The sequence below is a fragment of the Acipenser ruthenus genome, chromosome 15 (genome assembly GCF_902713425.1).
Source record: "Acipenser ruthenus chromosome 15, fAciRut3.2 maternal haplotype, whole genome shotgun sequence".
Taxonomy (NCBI): Eukaryota; Metazoa; Chordata; class Actinopteri; order Acipenseriformes; family Acipenseridae; genus Acipenser; species Acipenser ruthenus.
Window position 1 is genome coordinate 23,784,001 of NC_081203.1, and position 18,137 is coordinate 23,802,137.

The 18,137-nt window shown below is 39.1% G+C and overlaps 1 protein-coding gene across 6 annotated transcripts in view; it reads left to right on the forward strand.

The window, feature by feature from the left end:
* The window catches only part of LOC117422130 (mitochondrial 2-oxodicarboxylate carrier-like), a 181,085-nt gene that overhangs the window by 119,175 nt on the left and 43,773 nt on the right, over positions 1-18,137 (forward strand). For all 6 annotated transcript variants that reach the window (XR_009307393.1, XR_009307392.1, XM_058987511.1 and 3 more), the window contains one exon: positions 15,785-15,868. Coding sequence is in view for 4 of the 6 variants with exons in the window: in XM_058987511.1 (XP_058843494.1) it covers positions 15,785-15,868 (84 nt within the window). In the remaining 2 variants the exon portion in view is untranslated. The remainder of the gene's footprint in view (positions 1-15,784; positions 15,869-18,137) is intronic.

Here is an 18,137-nt window from a genome sequence, read left to right on the forward strand (position 1 = left end):
ATCCCCTTAAAAGTACTGGTTGTGTCTTTCCATCTGTCACTGGAACCAAGTTTGAAAGTGATTTAAAATCATTACTGTTCATTTTCATTTCCATTGGCAGCGTACCAATGAATTGGGATTCTACCAGCCCAAGTAATACTGTACTTCTTTTTTATTTTATTTATTATACTGAATCAACTGAGGAGAATCTTTAGGAATCATACATTTGCTAATCTGCCATCATGCAGGATAAACGCAGTTATTTTTTATGGATACGGTCATACTTGCTAACATTTGGAAACTGTTCAGCAGAACGCTGATCATATATATTATCATATAATAGACGTATCCCCCAATTCAACACCACACGACCATCATGACAGTAAAAATAGACATAATGAAGCGACCTTTGTAGAAGTTAGTGATCAGCAGATGTGTCAGCCGCACAAAGAGCACAACGTGTGGTTTTCACTAACTACTAGAAGATGCTTTTTTTTTTTATGGGTAAATATTGGGACTTTCTTCCTATGCATTGGGATGTGGGACATTTGCTAGGAAATCGGGACTGTCCTGACCATATAGGGACTGTTTGCATGTATGTACGGTAGCAAAAGGCAATAACTAACTACCTACGTTACAGCAACTAAAATAATGTTAAAATGCACTCATGACAAGTACTTGGATTGTAGAACATAACCTCATTGATAACAGCACAGAGTGTAACAATAAATTGAACATAATACAACATACATATTTTAACATCCTAATCTGCAGGAGTTCATTGTTGTTAATCTTGGCCTTTTTTCCCACTCTGCGCAGCAGGTGACTCGGCGGATAAAAGTTCCAGTCTTCGGCTCTGGGGCTGTTTAAAAAAATAAATAAATAAATAAATTTAAAAAATAAGCTACTATGTAGTTTTAGTGTTGTGTGCATGATGTTGACAAAGTTGATTTTCATTGGTCAATTTGCCTTGCTACGGTGCATAGAGCACTACTGTTGGATGACAATGATGGGTGAGTGGAATCCAAGCCTGATCCACTTTATACAGCCAAACGTTATGATCCAGCTCCAGTGAAACTAAACTCCATTCCTTTTTTTTTTTTTATAAATCATGTTAATACAATGTGCTACTGATCTTACGGTCTGAAGTGCTAAGACCGAGATGTTTTTGAAGTCAGTTTGCGTAAAAATGATGCAGCATACAAATCATTGAAGAAATCATTGGTAATTCAAAATCTTTTATCGAGGGGGATAAATGTAACCCCCCCTGGGATGACAACTGAAAGTGCAGAGCCAGGGAAACCCCCACCCATCAAATCACACCCTGATACTATTACATTAGAACTTGTGTTCTCGTTGTGCGGTGTCTTGCCTATGGCTCCTGGTTATATTGTTATAAAGGGGGAACACTGTATGCTGATGGCAGACCAAGCACTGGTGTTTTCAAACAGAAAATTCCTGAACATGGCAGAGGCTTTCCTAGTAGACGGCGCTGTGCAGGGGGATGTACTGAGGAAAGATCCATGCACAAAAAAATGGGTCCATATTGTCAATCTCTGATCTTTTCTGTGATGGAGTTGAACATTAGTTAGAGACTAACAGATTGCACCCTCGATTTGGTAAATTCTTTATTCTATATGTTTATATCAGTTAGTAACTTTTTTTTTAAACTGTCTGTCTGCATATTCTTAGGTGTTCCTTGCACTGTGTTTAAGCCTTTTTGTATGTCTAGTCATTATCAGCATAATTGAACATTCCAGCAGTGTAATTAGTAACAGTGCTGGCATACCGTTTGAGTCCCTTCGATCAGGCTTGCACTACTCCACAGCCCCTCCTGCTGATACTCAGTAATAGAAATGTTTAACCAGGCTGAAGAAAAAGCAACGAGCCACAAAAACACAATCTGCTTCCTAAGAATATTCTCACAGAAAAAAAAGCTTTCATTTCAAAGTAGTGTGGTGTCCTTTTGTGGAATAAAAACGACGGGGGGGGGGGGGGGGGGTATGTTAATGAAAGTATGTTGGAGAGGTCTGGGTATGGTGGTTGTTGGCCATTTTACTGTATCTGCTACAATAGAAATAATAATGTAAAATAATGTGTATTTAAAATTGTGCATCGCATTCAATATATGCAAAGGCTGTCAGTAACGAAGAAACTAATCCATACCATTGTTACCGTTCATTTTCCAGATTTATAGGCAGCAATGTGGAGTAGTGGTTAGGGCTCTGGACTCTTGACCGGAGGGTCATGGGTTCAATCCCAGGTGGAGGACACTGCTGCTGTACCCTTGAGCAAGGTACTTTACCTAGATCGCTCCAGTAAAAATCCAACTGTAGGGGTAATTGTACGTAAAAATAATGTGATATCTTGTAACAATTGTAAGTTGCCCTGGATAAGGGCATCTGCTAAGAAATAAATAGTAATTTATTTTAATACAGAATTTAAGGATCTATAATGCTTAATTACTCATCACTGTATATCCTTCACTCCAAATAAATCACGTCAATGGGGCCTTTGTTCTTGGTTGGGTTTTTTTTTTTTTTTTTTGTCCTGTGCTTTCCAGATCTACAGGTATACATTCTCGGGCCATTCAGGATTTCTTCTCATCATCCTTCATCTAAATCCGAGACAGTTGCTCTAAAATTCCATCCTGGTGTGATTATTTCAAATTGAATGACCCGTATCTAGCATGAAGAAGAAAAACTGATAAGCATAAATCATCCAAAAATAATTTTTGTTTGCTGTGCCAGACCCATTTTGTTTGCTTTTATTGTTATTTTTTTACATTTGGTTTTTTCAAGTACATTCAAATCTATCAGATAAAACCTACACAGACTTCCCATATCTTCTGTTTCTTGATTTATTTGTAAAGTACAAGTGCTGTTGTATTTTCCACTAGCAGTCAGGTTTACAAAGCTCCATTTTCTTTAGTTTTGAAAAGGTAATTTGCGAGTGATGTGATTTGAGTGCCGCTTACGCCTGATAGCAGTACACTTTTGGATGCTATTGTCCACACACGAGGAAAACTTGTTATTTTGTGTCTGTTTTTAATTCAGCACATGTTGTTCATGCATTTCCGGAAATTATCACTTTTCTGTCGGTTATAATCCTGTAACCAAGTGGAAGTACGTTATAATATGAAGATTCCAGGACTGTTCCATTCTTCCCTCTTTAGAATTAAGCTAATCACTTTCTATCCTTGAAGAAGTGTGGTGGGCCTCGCCTGCCAGAGGACATGAAGTCAGAGTATTAAAAATGATCTCTGTAGCTAATGAAAGGGTCTTGAAGTCCATCTCAAAAAGCATTGCATTACAGACATGGGGGAAATAGTAAAATGTCCTGGAGAGTTGCAGTGGCCCATTTTAAAGCAGTTGTAAAGAGCTTGATGAAAACGCATTTATTTCTTGCTTCTTGTCTAATCCATGTGTTGTCTGAAATTAGTTTTTCACCTATTCTTTCCCACCAAGGCAGGCAGGGGGGCATGGGGGATAATGGAGTGTAGAGGGCTATCGGCCTGCTGCCGTAGGGTATTCAACGCACAGCACATGAGGGGCAGTCTTTAAGCTGTCGTCTTGATAAGGACATCTGCGAATTTGTATTAATTAGCTCTGATTTCTGTGTCCACAATGTGATTCTCTTGTTTTAGAGGTGCAGGTGTTTTTATTTTAATTTTATTAATACAATTTTGATGCCTGGCCATAGATATCTGCCCATTAATTTGTATTTAACAATATATTGTAGTTGAATTCAAAACTCTTAATAAATAATTATAAAAAAGATATGCTTTCTCAAGGCTGTGCCCATTTAAGTGGTGTAATGACATATTATGTTTCGTTTTCAATACATTACTTAAAAAAGTTATTCTTTAAACTGCCAACTAAGTTGCTTTCAAAATAATTTCACATATAGCACCTGCAGCTTTTGTCGGTAAGTTGCATATTGTCTGGTGCTTCAGTTGTGATTGTCACACTGTAATATGAAATGCAGTTAAGGTTTTACTGGAACGGTTTTCTCACTGAGTGGGAGGGGTGAGGCCCAGTCCTATTGTTGATTTTTAAGTCTTGTTGTAGTCATCTGGGTGTTAGTATCTGTTCAGGGTCAGATGCAAACCCCACATTACATTGAAAGAAAGAGAGTAATTTGTAAATGTCATGTTGGATGAACTCGTTTCTTAGGGTACAAACTGTATAAAAACACAAGTGTTTCCTTGCCAATCCCTTGGCAGGTTCATTATCTACAGAGCCCCTGGCAATAGCTGGCCTGTGGTGAGAGTGAAATTTAACCCTCAGCTTGAGACAAGGCCTCAGAGTCAAGGAGGCTCAGCTTCTGAAACATGAAAGTCAATGTATTGGGTTTACCGTCTCTCTCTCTATCACTCCCTGCCCTCTGTCTCAGGGGCGGTAATAAATGGATGAGAATGATTTCCCAATAAGAGCAAATACAAAAAACATGAGAAGGGGTGGGGGGGACAAAAACCTGGCGCCGGTGTAATGTCAGAAAATGCATCCCTTGGTCATATGAGCATGTGTAATAGCTCTGTCGGTCATATGGGCAGGCACAATACCTGTTTCAGTAATCCCCACCTCACTCTTTTGTCCCGCCTATTTATTTTTTGCATCCCGGCCTTTGTCAAATCATTTAAACTAGCAAGATTCAGTTGAAATAGTTGTATTGCCACAAATAATTGTACTTTATTTATATTCTGCCTTCCTGCTGTGTTAAGAAAGCCAAGTTTATAGAGTTCAGGAAATAAAATAACATTTAGAACAGATAAAACAAAATAATTATTCCCTAAATAAAATGATACATTATAAAAAAACTAAAATAAAAAGATTCACAGGGCTCCAATTATTGTTTAAAACGGTTTACCGAGTATAAAAAAAAAAATAACTAGCTTGACAGAGGAACCAACCAATGGTTGACCCGATCATGATTGGGTTGTATTTTGGGTGAAATATTTCGATCAAGCATTTTTTTCTTTTTCTTTAAATAAACTGTTAAATCACATTTGCTGACTGTCTTGTGATCTCAAGTTAATTTATGTATTTTATGTTATGGTCACGCCACTGCCTTACTTAGTGTTAGCAGAGCTCCATCACTAAACAGTGAATTGCGAATTAATCCATAGTTCTGTGAAAAAGTAATATTGTCCATGCCACTTTTTCCGCTATAAATATGTGAAATATCTGTCTTGCTAATATCCGTTCTTCCTATATGGCCTTTCCACTGACAACAGACACCACGGAAAATAACATAGATTCTTCTGGGAACATGTGTAACGTCGCTTATTTAAGATACATTAAGATACATTAATATTTACATTAATATATGTTTTTTTTTTTTTTATTAGAAAACAGAATCTATTTTTACTATTTAAGTAAACTAATATTTATTTAACTGGGTTAATTAGTGGATTTGTTCGGATATTCAAAGTGTTTCTGTTACAAAGTTTTACAAAGTTGTATAGCAACTACCGGTATCTTCTTTTGCTGCTCAGCTCTTAAACACATAAAGAAACCACTAACATTTTCAAAAATTAACTTTATACTATTTTAATATTTTGAATGATATATTTTGTAAATGATTTGTTATTGCAGGGGGTGTGTATTTCCATGTAAACATTGTAACGTCAATAAATGAACCCTACATAAGAGTGTGGGATGCATTTTCTGACGGGGGTGCAAAATTTGATATACAGCAGAGTCAGAAAATGCTACCGGGATGCAGTTTCTGACGGTACACCGGCCCTGATAATAGCCAGTGTCATTTTAACTAATTAAGAAGTTACTGAGAAGTGATGCCCCTGCTCTGTCTCTTGTCTTTTTATTCCCCCCTTTATCTTTTCTTCTGTGTCTCTCATTTCCCCTGTAACTTTTCCTTTTATTTTGTCCTCCTGTATATCTCTTGCTTTTCCTCTATCTTTTTTTTTTTTAAACATGTTTAATTAAAGTTTTAACATGTTTAATTAAATATAGCTAACATTTCATAACCCCTTACCTGATCAATGCTTTGTTTAGTCTTGCAGTACTTCATATGATACTGTGGGATGTATATGTATTTGATTATAACTTAATTTTATTTTTTAATGAAGAGGTGACAAAACTGTCAGCTAAAAGGTTGACTGCTGACTGCTGTATTTTTTTATAGTTACCTAAAACAGGTAAAGCTTCCTGGTTAAGGTAAACATAACATTAAGAAAACATATTATACCTTGTTAGCAAATTCTGGCTGGTACATATTCAGTTCACAATCATTTTAGAAATACTAAATGAAGACACTTCAAGTCAAAACGTTTTCACATTTAATTTAGTACTAGGTTTAGTACTATTGAGTGTTTAATATATATGGATCATAGATGACAATATTGTATTGATGTTGCTCGTGAAACAGCATTAAAAATGTTTTAAAATGTAATATCTTGAAGGAATTTAAATGTAAAATGTATAACGGCATAATTTAGTAAATGCTGTTGAATTTGGTATGTTGATGAGGTTGTATTAAACTCCTCAGGATACTTTTTTTTTTTTTTATCATCTGGCCTTTTAGGTTTATAATGATGAACGTTACAAGAAATTATTCAAACATTTTCCAATTTGCTTCTAATATGCTACATTTTAGAACCCGAACAAGTCAAGATTCAAAACGCTCTAGACACAAGGCCTCCATGCTTCCTATCCGCATATGTAAAGCAATAACACACAAGTAAGTGTGAATCATGATACGCAGCAAAGTAACTCTAACAAGCTGAAAAGTAGTTTGCCTTTGTACAACCACATACCTTTCACTGTGCTCTTGTGCTTAACAATTAGCCTTATAAAGTGGCGTAGTAATATATCAATGTGATGAGATTAATGAGACCTGTGCAGCGTTACTGAGGCAGGGTTGAAATCTTTCAGCCAGTTTGAGTGTTTGGTTTCTCCACGTCTTTTTGTAGTCATTACTCGTATCCACTAAACGGTGCATTGTTTTCAGAAACACCCTATTTACTATTGAAGCCTGATTATCCTTTAAGGTCTAAAATGTTATAGACCAGTACTTTAACACTTACAGACCTCGCAGTGTCTATAAAAATTTAAGTGGGACTGTCCCTACTGATTTGGCCAGCCTTGTGAACTTCTAAGGCCCAGGTTTCTTTATAGTAGCCCTGACACACAAGACCCCAGCTCATTCCAGTAACACTGTTATCACCCCCCTCTCTTTCTCCTCCCTGACAACTGAAAACATGTTAAAACCTTAAAACAAGAGGAGATTGTGGATAAGAAATCATTTTTTATTATGCCTTATAATGAAGAAGAGAGCTGTATGAGCTTTGATATGGAATGAGAAAAGAATTCCTTGCGACATGAAGAAAGTTACAATGTTTTTATTTCCCAGTCATAATTTACTACTTGATCCTAGACCTGCTTTTGCTTACACTGTCTTTGACTCCCGGTGGTGCATTCTTGAACAGACTGCATTAATAACAAGAGGGAACCGCTTTGCGCCTCTAGCCAACTTCTGAGTTTCAGAGCTAATTGGAGACGGCATTTAATACAAAATACTGGTAAGATTTGTACCTGGTACTCACTGGAATATGGATCCCAGTTTATGTGCTGGAATAGGGTAGTTAAACTCCTAGGGAGTATAGAACAGCCCTTTGTCACAATACACATCTGTTTTGCCCTAATTCTAAGCCTGTCTGGCACTGATAAACATGTTACTGTACAACAGAAATTCGAATGACATTTGTTATGACTGTAGACCAAATATAAGACTTCTCTAAAAGCCACTGCCATAACTTTATCGTAATGCTGCTGAATCTGACAAAGCTGCTGAAATGTGAAATATAGGGATGTACATGGAGAGCCAGGGTGACTGTGAGAAAAGGTTGATCTGACAAGTTATGAAGTTCAGTAGTGTAGTCTAATTAAAGAAGATGAAGGCCAGTTTGTAGCGTTTAACTAAATGGATTCCCAACAGCACTGTTGTTTTGGGTTTGTTGCGGCTCATTTGTAATAAACAATTGGTTTAGCGACCTCTGGACCAGCGCACAAGCACATAAAATTATTTCTGTTCATCCTCCTTAAGAGTATTTTTACACTTTTAACTTTAAAGTCTGTTTTAAAGCTTTTTTCAAAATGGCAGCTCTAGTACACTGGGGTTTGAGATCTGTCCTCTAAATCACTGCAGGAAAAGCTTTGGCTTTTCTGTTCAGTGCCACATTATGGATCATTATTACTGTGTTAACTGTTTGATAATATGGGCAATAATCCTTACACTATCAGTGCACTAGAGCAGGCATTTTGAAAAAAAGCTTTAAAACAGACTTTAAAGTTCTAAGTGTAAAAAGTTGTCGGGATGTTAACAATGAAAAGAAAAATTACAGGAACATTATTTAAACAGTTTAGAAACACATGTGGACGTGTAACTCTGTATTTTTCAGAACCCGGCTACTTACTATTTATGATTAGCTCTCTCAACACTGCAGACCTCAAAGGGGTCTAGGAAACCCTCAACCACTCAAGACAGCAGACTCCATTCAAGTGCAGTCTAAGGAAAAAAAATACTCAGCTTAACAGATGAGTAACTGAGTCTGGTATTCTCCTAAATATAATATTTCAACAATGGAAATAATACTTCTATTGCATAGCAGTTTCACACGTCAGGTTTTACTACAAGCTTGATTAGCCATTGTGTATAGGTAACAAACTCAGGTGTGTCTTATTTAACTCCTAGTAAAACCAGGAATGGATCAAACGGCTATGCACTTTCTACGCCTGATTTGTATTACTTATTTCCGTATAAGACTGAAACTATTTTGTTGTAGTAGGTTTGTCTTTTTGATAATTAGTGCTGAAAGAGTACCACATTAACCACCTGAGATGCCACATCTCTTTCCCATTGGGTGCCCTACGTGAACCTAGGTTAACTGCTGTATGGGAAGAGGTGCAAGGAAATTAACTGACCCCAGGTCGTGCAGTGAGTAAGTGACTAGGCCTGGATTCACCACCAGAATCCCCTGGTTTCTGAGATATTTAGCAAGGGAAGCTGGTAAAGTTGTGGTCAATGAGGCAGACCAAGAAAAAGAAAGGTTCATGCCTGACCTGATGTCATATGCATTTAATTAAGGTTGATTTAAATTTGTTTACAAGCCCCACCGGTCTTAAATCTTCTTGAGCTCTCTTTTTGCTTTATGACATTATTTTAACTGTTTTCTCGAACGGGTTACAAGCAGTTGGGAATCACAAAATTGGATTCTAAGGGACGCCCCTCTAGGATGTTAATGTTTTGTGTTATAAGATTCAGCAAGGTTTCTCCAAATCAGATCCAGTCAGGTATTCTGTGTCCCCAGAAAGCCAATAAGACTTGTATCTTTTGACCTTGTGTCCTGGCAGTGAAAGCCACATGGGCAAAATAAAATGTAACGCTACCATAGCTAAGTACCACAGGGCCTGTGCTTACATGTAGAAATATGTCTTTTAATGAAATTGTTTACCTGGAGTTCTGAGTCAAGTGCCTTACTTCATACCGAATGCATATGAAGCAATGTGTTAGTCAATATAATTGCCACGTCGTTGTGGCAATGTGCCCCGCCCCTGTGTGCAATTATGTGTTGTGTGTTGTGTGTTGCGTGCGTGTGTTAATGTTGGTGTATAGTCATTGGTACACGGGATATAAACGGGTCTGTGTTTCACGTGTATTTAAAAAGTGTAGATTTGTATTTAGGCACGAGGAGGGCACAAATCACTTCACGTGCTGGTTAAATGTAATATGTGAGCATGGGGTTGCACAGAATTAATTCACGTGCTGGGATTCAAGTGAATAATTAATTAGTAATTGAATCCCAGCACAACAGTATATATAGAGACACGTAGCACTCAGTCGGGGTTAGGTGTTCAGTGAGTGGAGAACGGGATTGGAGACGGAGGTAATAATAATAACAACAAGAAGAATAATAATAATAAGTGTTTCTCACCGTGTTTGTTCGTCCCTGTTTGTTAGTGTCTGTCCGTTTTGTCTACCTGTTTATTTTGGCTACCAGTGCCGTGTCCTGTTTTGTTTTGTGTTCAAACCTTTTATTTTCTGTGCTGTTTTATTAAATGCTGAGCGAAACCATTCGCTCAGCTCCACCAAACTCCAAGTCTCTGTCTGTTTATTTCCTGCATCTGGTCTGACGCCACCCACTCCGGCCGTCTTTGTGACACGTGGTGTCCTGCGTGGGATCGACAGCGCCTCCAGGACTCAGGCCAGAGCAGGAACCGCAGTTTTGGATTGGAAAAAAAAAAAAAGGAAATAAATAAAAAAATGGCAGAAGACGCCATCAAAGTGCGGGACTGGATGCTGGAAAATGCTGGGCTGGAGGCCCAGTCTATCCCAATAGTCGTCCAGTTCCTGCAGTTTATGGATAAGGAGCGATGGGAGGCGTATGCCAAGGAACAGACCGTAAGCACCTGGGAGGAAGGTGTGGGGTTGGTCCTCAGCTACCTGGAGGCAGTGATAAGTGGAACAGCAGCCCAGGTAGCAGGTCCACCAGCAGATGAAGAATGCCTGCTGTCCCCGTCTCCACCAGCAGAGGAAGAATGCCTGCTGGTTTTGCCTCCACAGCCCAAGCGGGAGGAGCCTGAGCGTCCACAGCCCAAGCGGGAGGAGCCTGAGCGTCCTACGCCTGAGTGGGAGGAGCCCGAACGTCCTACGCCTGAGTGGGAGGAGCCCGAACGTCCTACGCCTGAGTGGGGGGAGCCCGAACGTCCACAGCCCAACAGGGAGGAGTCGGTGCGTCCACAGCCCAACAGGGAGGAGTCGGTGCATCCACAGCCCAACAGGGAGGAGTCGGGGCGTCCACAGCCCAACAGGGAGGAGTCGGGGCGTCCACAGCCCAAAAGGGAGGAGTCGGTGCGTCCACAGCCCGAAGAGAGGGAAGTCGGGGCTTCCACAGTCCTAGGACCCAAGCTGCCAGCAGAGGGAAAATGCCTGCTGGTTCCACCTCCACCAGCAGAGGGAGAATGCCTGCTGGTTTCCCCGTCAAAGGCGGAGCCGCACCAGTCCCCTGGAAAAGGAGGAGACTACACGCTGCTCCCACCTTCACCGGCAGGAGCAGAGCAGCCGGAGCTGCCTCTGCCTCCGCCACCTCCACCGCTTCCTCCACTAGGAGCAGAGCAGCAGGAGCTGCCTCTGCCTCCACCACCGCCAGGAGCAGAGGAGCAGGAGCTGCCTCTGCCTCCGCCACCACCACTTCCAGGAGCAGAGGAGCAGGAGCTGCCTCTGCCTCCACCACCGCCAGAAGCAGAACAGCAGGAGCTGTCTCTGCTTCCTGTACCTCCACCACAGAGAGTACGGTGGCCGGAGCCCCAGAAAGGGGAGCTGTCGGCCACGAAGAAGGGGGAGGAGGTCTGGAGACCACCAACCCCAGCAGCAGTTTCGCTGCCGGAGATCGTGGGGGATGTCCGGAGACCTGCTCCCACTGCAGCTTCTTTGCTGCTGGAAGTACTGTGGTCGGAGCCCCACCAAAGGGAGCTACCGGCTACAAAGACAGGGGGAGAGGTCAGGAGACCACTTTCCCCAGCAGCAGTTTCGCTGCAGGAATGGACCAGCATGCTGTCAGCCGTGCCACTACCGGCAGGGGTGCTGACAGCATGGCCAGCCATGGGCCCACTGAAGCCTCCCTTCCCAGCCCGAGACTTTGTCCTGGACTGCTGGATTTTTAAGGGGGGAGGTGGCCGTTGAGGCCATGTGTGCTGCGCACAAGGGGGGGTATATGTGGCAATGTGCCCCGCCCCTGTGTGCAATTATGTGTTGTGTGTTGTGTGTTGCGTGCGTGTGTTAATGTTGGTGTATAGTCATTGGTATACGGGATATAAACGGGTCTGTGTTTCACGTGTATTTAAAAAGTGTAGATTTGTATTTAGGCACGAGGAGGGCACAAATCACTTCACGTGCTGGTTAAATGTAATATGTGAGCACGGGGTTGCACAGAATTAATTCACGTGCTGGGATTCAAGTGAATAATTAATTAGTAATTGAATCCCAGCACAACAGTATATATAGAGACACGTAGCACTCAGTCGGGGTTAGGTGTTCAGTGAGTGGAGAACGGGATTGGAGACGGAGGTAATAATAATAACAACAAGAAGAATAATAATAAGTGTTTCTCACCGTGTTTGTTCGTCCCTGTTTGTTAGTGTCTGTCCGTTTTGTCTACCTGTTTATTTTGGCTACCAGTGCCGTGTCCTGTTTTGTTTTGTTTTGTGTTCAAACCTTTTATTTTCTGTGCTGTTTTATTAAATGCTGAGCGAAACCATTCGCTCAGCTCCACCAAACTCCAAGTCTCTGTCTGTTTATTTCCTGCATCTGGTCTGACGCCACCCACTCCGGCCGTCTTTGTGACAGTCGTCAACTAATTTGTTATGCAAAACACATAACCAGGATCTGCTGCTGTGTGTGTGTGTGTGTGATTGTGTCTAAACTTTATCTTATGTCTTCAAATTCTTCATAAGTCATCACAAGGTCCCTTGTCACATTTAGTTAGTTAGTAAACCAGTTCTCTTAATGATAATGTACAATCAACTAAAAGCGGGTTATTTAAAGAGCTTGGATATATGCTGAATGCAAATCAGTGGGCAGTTATACAGTGAGTAATGCTGCAGTTTATGTAGTTAAAAGGTTGGATAAAAACACCACAAAATCCATGCAAGTCTAGCTTTGTCTTTTTTTTTAAAGCTTATTAACACTTCAGGCCATTTTTAAATTGAATTTAAAGGTGTGTGCTTGAAACCAAAGGAATAAACCTCAAAAAACATCTTCTAAACTCAAGTCTCATCAGCTATTTTGAAAGATTAAACCACTGTCATTCTTCCTTCTATGGCTGCTATTTTCATGTTGCAGTGTTTCAAGAGGCCACTGATTCTCTTAATTAGCACACTATTATTTTTTTTTGTTTGTTTGTTTTATTTTTGTAGAATCTTAAAAGTATTTTATAAGGCTTGAGGTCAGTCTCTAATGCGGTTTTATATAGTTGTTTTTTTGCAGCTCTTTGTGTGTCGTGGAGAGGAGCGAGCTTCTGTCAGAGGCATCATTGTAAAACTCTGTGAAACAGTCTCTATTAACTGGTCAGGCCTTTTCTTCACAGACAGAGCTCTGTTGGTTTGTAAAAAAAAAGCTTTTCATATTAAAAATGTACACGTAACCATAGAATTGTTACTAGCGTGTTTGTCTCGACCAGCCAGCTACAAAACCCTGCTGTAAAATGAGTACAACTAATTGGTCACCACGGGTTAAGTAAATGTTTTAAATTATCAGATGCAGGGGATGTGTGTAAGAGAGTCCTGTAAAATGTACATAAAGAAGTGCAGGCTGTTACACAACTATTGAATTCCAGCTCTTACAGGTCTCTCCTTCCTAACGTGGCTGTAATTGACATCGTATGGGTTTGGACTGTGAAAGGAGAGCCATATTGACATTCTTAATACTTTTTTTTTTTTTTATCATTTCCAACTGTGGTTATTACAAGAGCTGAGTGGACCTTAAAAAATATGCCCTCATTTAATGTTTTTGTTCTCCTTTAGTCTGTTAGGTTTTTAATTTTTGAGGCCTGTACTTTGAAGGCTGCTTGACGCAAGGCAGTCAAATTAAAAAGTGAGAAAGTGTTCTGTCCTACTGAGGATACATCTGGGAATTGAATTTAGAGGAATTTTGGTACAGGGGCAGTTGTAGTGAACCTTTTTTTTAAGTTTCCCTAATTTGGACCCTGTGAATCCAGGAGCTAAAATTAACTTTTACAGTGTTCCAGTACACACTAAAATAAGATTCTAATTAAATTAAGTCAAAAAAAAAAAAAAATTGGGTCAGGCTCGGGTCTATATTTGAATCACCAAAAACGTTTTCTGTCCTTTCAGTGTACTCGTCTGTAATCCTGTAACCCCAAACAACATATTAGAAGGTAAATGTATTTTCTGCACCAAAGCAGAGGTGATTAAGGAGGAGTCAGCTGACTAAGCAGTGTTCTCAGTTTGTATTGCTGCATGTTTGATACGTTGGAAGATCTTTTTATTGTGTCTGCTCGGTGCTATTAAAAATGCCTGTGGACGAGGTGAAACAAAAGATAGCGCAGGGTTTATATCATGTAGAGGATAATAGTTTGACAGGTAAATCAGAAGTGTGGAATTCTTTTGGAATCATAGCAAATAAAAATCATGAACATGTGACTGGATTCGGTGCTTGTAAAACCTGTCATTATGTTTTTGTGTACGACAGCCACAAAACTGTTACTCTGTGAAAGCACAGGTGTAGCTCCCTTTCAACTGGTGGCATGAAAGGAATAGACACTAAGACAGGTATTTTATAGTATAGTATGTAGAGATAGTTAATGTTACAATGTTAAAATATATCCAGACCACTAGAGAAAGCTACCATGCTGCATAGCCTATTGTATAAACTGAATCTGTGGAGAATGGTAGAGATATCTGTATGTGAATGTGAGAGTCAGTCGATGCAGGAAGTGGGTAAAGGACAAACACTTGCAGGTCTTATTAAAGCGGGTTGGGTCGGGTTGCGGGTAAGAAGACGGTGCTGCAGTGGGTTGTGAATTCGGGTCGGGTCCTGTAGTAGCGGGTCCAAGTCGGAAGTGGGTCTTAAAAGTCTGACCCACACAGGACTCTGGCATATGGTGCCACTATCCTTATAAAGCAGTCATGCAACACAAATCTTTGATAACTGTGTGCAATTATTAAAGGGTAACGATGCATAAAATGTATTCTAGTTAGATGAATTCATTGTTTTTTAATTGGTACATAAAAGGATAGCAGTGCTGTAATATAATACTGAATCCTAAGGTATAGCTCTCTTTGAACCAAACTAGTGACCCAGAATCTGTTCAGTGTCTTCATTGTTTACACTTTAGGAATTCACTTTTTATTAAGCATTGTTTTTTATGTGAACTACTACAACACAACATTTATGTGTAATAAAACAAAAGCTTGATAGTCAGAGCTCTTTACTCCAAATCATCATAGACCTTGTGTTTTTCTAATAGGAAAAAATCCAAAAAAACATTCTAATATGAATAACAAATAAAATACATAAGCTCCTATAAATGTCTGAGTTGTTTGTTTATGGTTTGATTATTTTATTTGGTACAGTTTTCTAAAAAAAATCATGCTAATGGTGATTTTTAGTAAATATCTTTCCAGAATGTAGCCCAACATATGTACAATATTGTATGTATATTGAAAGGATTTAAATATGAAGGGATAAATATTGAACATGAACACTATCTAGTGTATGTGTTATACTGTAACAGACTACTGTGTAAACAGTGGCATGGGTATAGAGTAATAGCTATTTTTGAAATAATTAAACAGTGTTAGCACAAGTGTTTAAACACTAAACGGAACACCTCAATCAGCTGTGATGTGTTTCTTTGTAGTGTTTTGCACATTCCACTGTGAGAATTTGTGAAGATCGTTTTACAAAGGTTCTATTCATTTATGCTCCTTGAGCATTTCAAATCTTAATAAACATATTTTTTATTTATTATTTTTTATAAAACAATACATTTGTTACATATGGATTTAGTTTACCTCACAAGTTATGAAAATGTACTGGCATCAGATGAGAATACTGCTTGAACATGATAAGTCTTTTGTTCCCTTGTGTCAGATGTTTTTCTGAGAGTGATATATTTTACTGAGAATGAAATCTGCATAAGATACTAACACCCATGTAACAATAAACACTGGTGAGCACCAGCGAATTTAAAGCACAGCCGCTGCTGCTTGTATTGAGTGGATATGCTGTCAGTTTAATCAGCCTATGTCTTCTATCTCTACAGGTTCCAAATCCAGAGGGGGACTAGTGACCCAAACAGCTACAAGAGCCTCCGTGACTGCTTCCGAACCATATTCCGGAATGAAGGGTACCTATTTGTCAATTGGTTTGAACTTTCAATCATTGGCCTCAATTGGTTTGACAAGCTATGATGATGTAACTGTGTGGTATTCTGTGGTAATTTAGTAAAGCCCTGTTCCAATCAAGTCTTGGTTGAAACAATATCCTGGGCTATAATGTACTGAGAGCTCCAAGAAATGACAGTGTCAGGATACACTGAATGCCAAAGAAAACAAAGTGAAGAAATATTAATTCAAACACATAAACATGTGCTTACCACTTGACTAGAGAGCTTGCTGTTTTATATTATTGGTAAGGTGTGCGTCTTTGAACTGTGGGGTTTGTTGTTCACGTCCAGCCCTTGTCTTTCCATTCAATTCACTTGTCTGATACCAAGTCATTACAAATACATTGGGGGACTGACAGTGATACGTGATAAGAGAAGAAACAAGATTGAGTTCTAAAGGGTATTCTGGTTTTAGTTCCACCTCACCTTTACCTGTAAACCAGCTGGCAGACTGATTGCTGGTTTTAAGATGCCATGTGGCTACCTAATTCTATACAGATTCAGCTCATTATTTTCTATAAACCAGATTGGAACCCCTGTATGTGCAGTTCATTGTCCAATGAATGTATAGGTACCTAGGAAATGCTACCCTTGATGGCAATACAAGTGTAAAGCACTGACCTTCAGTCCTCTTTGTTTATGCTTCAGCCCTGTCAGATCAGCACTGGATACCCACAGGCTCTTTATTTTTTGCATAACTAAGAAATGCAATCTGTAAACACCTGTTGGGCTTTTAAGATTTTAAAACAGATTTCACAATATTATTTGTTTGTGTGCAGGCTGCTTATGTAATAACAGAGTGACTAGGGCATTATTGCTTGGTAAGGACCACAAGGAAGGTAGTTAAATATTTCGAAGTGATGCTACCTGGGAGCACTTAATAGACACTATTAGGCTGTATTAAAGGAAATACTCCTAATGATCATTAAATTTGGTTCACTGTCAGACAACTTTGACAGCTTTTTAAATGATTACTGTGTCTGTCAACCATGGATTTACCTGTCTAGAGCTAGATAGCCAGTATTGTAAAAGCTAGCATTCATTTTCTGACTTTTTATATAACTGAGACCATATGACGCGCTGTTTGAGACAAGATTTACACTGTGCAACAAAGGGTGTTTTTAAGCAAGCTAACTTGTGATCCCACACAAAATATTATTATTGTAAATGATTAGTAAATATGTATAAAGCATTTGTAAATGTTATAACTAAACTAATGCCTGATGATGAAATGAGTGCTATTTTATCACCTTATGTATTCAGTCTATAATTCCTCAAACAAAGCAGGTCTTCCATAATGAACTGGTAACAGCTGTGTATACAGGGTTTTCTGGGGCTATACATGCACTGGGGATTCTGTCACTGTTTGATAGGTTAACAGTTTACGTCATGAGTTCAAGTTCATGTTATATTGAGTTATTGAAGTCTTCAAAATGAAGTGGTTTAAAATGTACAATATGCATCAAGTTATCAAACTGCTCTGAGCAGTATTTATGTTACCTCGTCAAGTGAAGAATGTGTACTCTTATTACAAACTGAACCCATTATATACAGATCAGTTTGAGAAAGCATGGGCATGATCAAACACTGACGGATTCAATTTATGTAAAGTGTAGATGATATTAACATGTTGTATTGTGTTGTATCTAGTAAGAATAAGAAAGAGCAATGGAAATGAAAGTTCCTCTAGATGTTGATTGTTCTCTGGTGCTGGGGGGTTTGTTGCAACATTAATCCTCTTAAGCTAGCTTATTTTAAAATGTTGGTAGAATAAAATACACAAAGTGGTGGATTCAATTAAACAATACAGCACCCATATTTTGTTATATTACAACATTTAGAGGTATGGCATCTACAGCTATGGCCAAAATATTAGCATCACCTGGAATTATAAGATTGAGACATAATGAACAACCACAATATATATATATATATATATATAGTAATAACAAGTTCAGTTGAGCATTTCTTATTTTCATGGAGGCAATGATTTTGTTTGAGGAATAATCACCCACAGTTTTGTAGCTTAATATATACAGTATGTAGCACAGAGTAGTGCACTGTAATGTTTACCTGTGTTGGTGACTTAGCATTTTAAGCTTGGAGAACTGGCCCCCTTGTCATTGACAGTTTGCAGACCTGTGCTAAACCACTTGGGAGTACATCTGTTTATTGAGAGCTGACAGCTTTATAGTCTACATAAAACTGATCTGGTGTGAACTGGGCAAGA